Below are 6697 nucleotides of genomic sequence, written 5' to 3'. Positions count from 1 at the left end.
CGCCTCTGGATAGAGTATTCTTGGCTGTGTATTTTTTCCACTCATCCCTTTGAATGTATCGTGGCACTTTCTTCTGGTCTGCAGTTTCTGTTGAAAAATCTGCTACCCTTATAAGTATTTCCTGCTAAGTTAGGGAGTTTTTTGGTCTTGCTGCTTTTAAGTTCTTTTCTTTGCAATATATTTTGCAAATTTAACTTGTATGTTTTAATGTGTGTCTTCTTTTGTAGATTTTGATGAAAGCTCTTGGTTCCTCTTTGATATGGATGTCTGTTTCCTTCCCCAGACCATTGAGGATTTCAAATATTACTTCCTCAAATGAATTTTCTGCCCCCCTTTCTCTCTCTTCTTCTGGGATTCTTATAATATGAATGTTATTACACTTGATGAAGTCACTGACTATACTAGAGTCTATTCTTATTTTGCATAATTCTTTTCTCTATCTTGTTCAGCTTGATTACTTTCCATTACACTGTCTTCTAGGTCACTAACTTGTTCTTCTGCTTCTTCCATCCTACTGTTCATTCCATCAAACATGTCTTTCATTCCTTTTATTGAGCCCTGTATCTCTGTTATGTTATTCCTTATCTCTGTGTTAAGTGTCTAATTCTTGTCTTTCCCTCTTTTTTCATGTCCAGTGAGTATCAATGCTTTAAATTCTCTATCAGGCATTTTACCTGTGTCTGTTTCATTTAGATCTCTGACTGTGGTCTTGTCCTGTTCTTTCATTTGGGATACATTTCTCTATCTGCTCATTGTGTCTGCCACTCTGTGTCTGTTTCTGTGTCAAGAAAGACATGAATGCCTTCTGCTCTTGAAAGTAGTGACTTTACAAAGAAGAGGTCCTGAAGTTCCTTGCAGTGCAGTGTCCTCTGTTCACTAGAACCTGGCACTTCAGGAAAATACCTATGTGTGTTTCTTATGCCCTGCTGTTTTGTGTGAGTAACTTTTCCTTTCAGTGGTGTCTTCTGCACTATCTGCCTGTTGTGGGCTGTGTTTGCACTTTGTGGTGTTAGTGGGACCCAGAAAGGCCAGCTGTGAGAGGACATGACCACTGGGGAACTTGGGAACTGGACAGTGGTGTTAGCAAAATTTGTGCTGAGCCACTAGTCCTATGTGGATCCCCCCCTAAGGTGCTGTGGCACCTGGGGGCTGAATGCAGGGGCTGCTTGGGGCATGAGCCTAAGCGTGGTGCATAATGGTGGATAGGGGTGAATAATTGGGTATGGTGTGGCAGATGGGGACTTGGTGAGGCAGTAGCTCTTGCCTAGTGGTTGTTAGGGAATGTGTGTGGCTTTAACAGTGCTGAGTCAGCTTATTTTTAAAGCTGCAGGACCCAAGTCCCACTGGTTTTACAAACTCACAGAATTCAGGCCCTCTAGTTTTTAGACATCTATTATGGAATAGTCTTCCCTGTGTGAGCTCCCTGTTGTGAGGGTCCATTTCTTTACCCTCTCTATGTGTGCAGCTCTCTCCCTCCTGGGGGCAGTCTCCCTTCACCTTTCTGACCTTCCTACCCTATCAGATGCAGTTTCTTCTCTATATTTAGCTGTGGATTTTATTCTGTCAGTCTTTGGATTGCTGTCTGGTTTACAGACTTAGATGTGTATGATATCCAGATGTAAACATGGGATGGGGTGAGCTCAGGATTCTTCTATTTTGCCATATTCCCAAGTTCCTAAAGTTGCCTGTACTTGAGTAGCCATTTCTTCAAGTTGGAGATTAAAGTGACAAGCACATGAAAGGATGTTCAACATCATTAGTCATTTAAAAAAATAAAATTGAAATGACAATGCAATACCATTTCACATCCACTAGAATGGCTATAATGTTAAGAAATGGAAAATAAGAACAGTGATGAGAATGTGGAAAATTGGAACACTCCTATGTTAATGGTTGAAATATAAAATTTTGTAGCCAATTTTGATAACAGTTTGGCAGTATTGCAAAAAGTTGAAGTTATCATATGACTAATTCTACTGCTAGATGTATACCCAGGAGATTGGAAAACATGTCCATACAAAAAATGTGCATGTGAATGCTTGTAGTAGTTTTATTCATAGTAGCCAAAAAGTGGAATTATTTCAAATGTCTATCAGTTGTTGAGTTGATAGACATAATGTGGTCTACCCTTACAGTGGAATATTATTCATTCTTATAAAAGAATGAAATACTGATACATGCTTGAATATTAACTATAAAATCATGCTAAGTGAAAGAAGCCAGTCATAAAAGACCACATACTGAGTGATTCCACTTATATGTAAAGTCCTAAATAAGCAAAACCATAGAGGAAAAAAATAAAAATAGTGATTGTATGTTAGGGGAGGACAGAAAGGGAATTAATGTTAATGGGTATGGATGTTCTTTTTGGACAGATAAAAGCATTTAGATTTAGCTCATGTTGATGTTCAGGTACCTGTGAATCTACTAAAAATCAATGAACTGTGCACCTTAAAAAGTTGACTTTCATGGTATATGAATTAAATCTCAAAAAGAAAAAAAAACTTACTGAGAATATTCTACTTGTCCCAAAATGTTGCCATTTTGGTAAAAAGCATCCAATAATATGTAACACATGATGCATATCCCTAAAGCATGAAATCAAATGTTAATAGGAAAAGTTTTAATAGAACAATAATATATTGCACAATGAAGATTTTATTATTAATAAAGTATAGAGAAATTAAGGTAATCCATGTGAAACAGGGAAATGTTTTCAATTTTCAGAATGTGGACAATTCAGATATGTGAATTGCAATAAATTAGTAAGAATTTGGTTATATCAAAGTGTTGGAACTCTATGGAATGTTAAAACATCATGGACATTTAAAGACCATATAAATTCCCTTAGAGAAACTTTTGATTTCAGTTTTGTAGGATAATATACAGGTTGTTATATTTTCTTTTTTTTCAGGCTGTTATGTTTTCAAAGCTGTATAAAAATCATTATTGGCAAATCCAGATAATGATAATTGTCTAAAATCTTCAAATTTATTCTAGTTATTACTATAAGGATAAGTGAGAAATAGAATCAATCATAATAAAGAAGAAGGTTGTATTGTCTAAATGATTAGACATTTTACATAAATTCCTTATAATAGCCACTTTTAATTTAAAGGTTAAAAAACAGGTATTTCTAAGACCTATTTTACATGGCCTTAAAGCTTGAATGAAGGAGCTGATAACACTGTAACTCCCCCCTTCTAAATGCTTGGGAATTAAGTGGAGAAGAGTGAGGAACAAACAGTCAATACACAAGTCTGAGGAAAAGTATACCTGAAAACAAGTGAATATGGTTAAATAATCCTTAAACAATGAGGAAGCAGAGCAAAAATCAGTGGATGGACTCAACTTTTTTTTCTTAGATAAAGCAAAGTTCATCATAATTATACCACATTCAAAGTCAGGGATTCTAAAGTTAAGTACTCATACTTAACAACCAGTGATATAACTGAAATTCACTGGGGATAAAATGATAATCTATGACTATCTCCAAACCCAATCTACTTTACCTATAATTTTGCATGATATTATACCAAATTAAGCTATGTTAAAATTGAACAAAAGTGGAAAAGAAGTCCAATTAGAAGGAAATGGATGTTGAATAGAGTCAAATAAAGCTATGTTAAAACTGAACAAAAGTGGAAAAGAAGTCCAATTAGAAGGAAATGGATGTTGAATAGAGTCAACATTCAAATATATTTAATGAAGTTACACTAACTTTCCTTTCCTCAATAGTTTCCGAAGTCCCCTGGATACCTCTTTGTTGCGGAGGCTGTAGATGAGTGGGTTCAGCATGGGGGTGAGGATGGTGTAGAAGACAGATACTATCTTGTCCTGGTCTGGTCTATGGTTAGAAGCTGGTCTCATGTACATGAACATGGCAGCACCATAGTAGAGTCCGACCACAGACAGGTGGGAGGAGCAGGTGGTGAAGGCTTTGTGGCGACTTTCTGAAGAGCTCATGCAGATGACAGCACAAAGTACATGTGAATAGGAAATAATGATCACGGAGACTGGTAATATTAGCATCACCACACAGCAGATGAAAAGCAGTCTCTCAAAAGCAGAGGTGTCTGTGCAAGATAGAGGGAAAAGGGCAGCCACATCACAGAAAAAGTGATGAATTTCCAGAGAGCTGCAGTAGGAGAGTGACAGGGCTGCTACAAGTACAATAATGCCATCAAGAGAGCCCAAGATCCAGGAAGCAACAGTCATGAGGGCACAGAGTTTCTGATTCATAAAGATGGTGTATCGAAGTGGGTGGCAGATAGCCACATAACGGTCATAGGCCATGAGAGCCAACAGGAAACATTCAGCTCCAAGCAGGGACACAGAGAAGAATATCTGGGCTCCACAACCTGCCAGTGATATTGACTTGCTGCCAGAGAAGTAGTTGAAGGCCATCTTGGGTACAGTAGTACAGATGAGCATGAGGTCCATGAGGGAGAGTTGGCTGAGGAAGAAGTACATAGAGATGTGGAGATGGGTGTCCAGGTAGATGAGGAGAACCATAACAGTGTTCCCCAAGAATGCCACTGAAAAGATGCCCATGACCAGTGAGAAGAGGAAGATGTGGGTGGGGCTGTAATTGAAGGTTCCTAGCAGTATGAAGTCAGAGCTGAATGTCTGGTTTCTCCACATCATTCTAGATAATTTGCCTTATCTGGAATTTCCAGAGAAGACCCAAGCTATATTTTCAAATGAATACTGTGGCAATGCTCTCAAGTGTGTGGTGTACTAGACACATAAGTACGACCTTGTCACCAAATTTCAGTTAATTCCCCTTTAGTCACAAAAAATTATGTGACTTGATCCAGCTTTCTAGATGTTTCCTCATTTAAACTCTACAAAGAAAAACTTTTATTTATTTTACAGAAAGAAACTGAAGTATATAAAATTTTACTGACTTACCCACAGTTGTAGGTCAATAGAGAACCTAGTAGAAAAAGAGGTATCACATATCTTTTGGTGATTTTATGAGTGCACCTGATCACAGAAAAGTCCCTTCTCACCATTGTATAGTTTTGTCCTCTCATGTCTCTACCTTGTGATCTCAATAACTGTAGAATTCCTGTTCTCTTGATTCCCCGTATAATCCCATCTGCTTCTCATTGTGTCGCACCAGCCCAGTGAAAGACTGTATGGGACCAATATCATTATCTCCAGAAGGGGACCTGTATATCTTAATTAGAAGAAGGATTTAATACTGTACATTTTAACTTTTTCATCTCAGACAAAGCCTTGGAGTCCTGTCTTAATATAAACATCCGTTAAACTATTTTCCTAAGAAATAAAAGTATATTCATTTCTCTTTTGAAAATAAGATTTCTTCTCCCAACTGGTATGGGTAGAAGAGCTTATGTTCTATTGTTTTTTGTTTTCCTTTTTGTTTGGTTGGTTGTTTTTGAGAAATTGATTTCATCTTGCTGCAATTAAGTAAGTTGAGTGGCATCATCTCCAGGGAACAAAAGAGAACCCCTCTGTATTCTTTAAAAACTTCACTGCAATGTGCTTTTTGGGGGGAGTGAAGGAGTATGAGTTCCACCACAGTAAGTGAAGGCATCACTCTGAGAAATAACCAACCAATTGCAGTTCAAGATGGGCAGAATCAGGGATGTACTAGAATGTGGTACAGACTGCACTGCAAAAAATGAGCCAGGATATGTGTAGGAATCAGATCACGGAGCCAGAATAGCATAATTCAATTTTGTAAAATTAAGTGATTATCAAGGAATTTTTTTTCTATTTAGTATCAAAACTTAGATGTATTACTATGTACATCAAATTAAGTAATGTATATTTCTAATGACAGAGCAGGTACCTAAGAACTATTCTGTAGGTTAGATTTTAGTGGTATATGGCCTGTAACTATCACATATTCTACTTATGATGGGTAAATTTGTTTGAAATCTGTTTGTTGTTTAATTTTCCCTAGGAAATATCCTGTTTATATACTGATATTTCAAATGAACTTCTGTTAATTATAGCTAATCTTCTAAAAGTAGGTAAACTAATTGATAAAGACCTTTTGGATTATTTTAATGACACACAGAAATGGCGTGACTTTATTTACTTTCATAGAATTAAAATGTTAGACCAGTATTCCAGGAGAACAGTTTCATTCCCATCAGTTCTAACATTTGTGTATAGCAAAGTGCCTTAAAGAATGACATATGCCTTGGGGCGCCTGGGTGGCACAGCGGTTAAGCGTCTGCCTTCAGCTCAGGGCGTGATCCCGACATTGTGGGATAGAGCCCCACATCAGGCTCTTGCACTATGAGCCTGCTTCTTCCTCCCCCACTCCCTCTGCTTGTGTTCCCTCTCTCGCTGGCTGTCTCTATCTCTGTCAAATAAATAAATAAAATTAAAAAAAAAAAGAATGACATATGCCAAATATTGAAACCAGAGAATAACTCCTTTTAGAGCTCATATTTATTTATTTGCATAAATAATATGTACTTGATAATTTCACCTATTTTATGATAAATATGTATTGAGAAAATCTAAATTTCCTGCAATAAAAATATATCAATATATTGATAACTATTTAAATGTATAATAAATACAGTCTTTTCCCAAGGTAGTCAACATAAAGAACTGCCAGCTTCTTTCCTTGTTCTTTTAATGCAAAAATGAGATTTACAGTTTCATAAGTGCTACCATTTTATATGAAATTTCAAAAATTCTCACATCC

General features: G+C 36.8%; 1 protein-coding gene across 1 annotated transcript; it reads right to left on the bottom strand.

The window, feature by feature from the left end:
• Positions 1-3711: 3711 nt before the first annotated feature.
• Positions 3712-4647, bottom strand: LOC109488460 (olfactory receptor 2M4-like). The gene has a single exon (XM_019793089.2). The coding sequence runs from the start codon at positions 4645-4647 to the stop codon at positions 3712-3714; it is 936 nt and encodes a 311-aa protein (XP_019648648.2).
• Positions 4648-6697: the final 2050 nt, after the last annotated feature.

This window comes from Ailuropoda melanoleuca, chromosome 3, assembly GCF_002007445.2.
Source record: "Ailuropoda melanoleuca isolate Jingjing chromosome 3, ASM200744v2, whole genome shotgun sequence".
Lineage (NCBI taxonomy): Eukaryota > Metazoa > Chordata > Mammalia > Carnivora > Ursidae > Ailuropoda > Ailuropoda melanoleuca.
The sequence above is the reverse complement of the archived record's forward strand: the minus strand, read 5'-3'. Positions and strand labels throughout refer to the sequence as shown.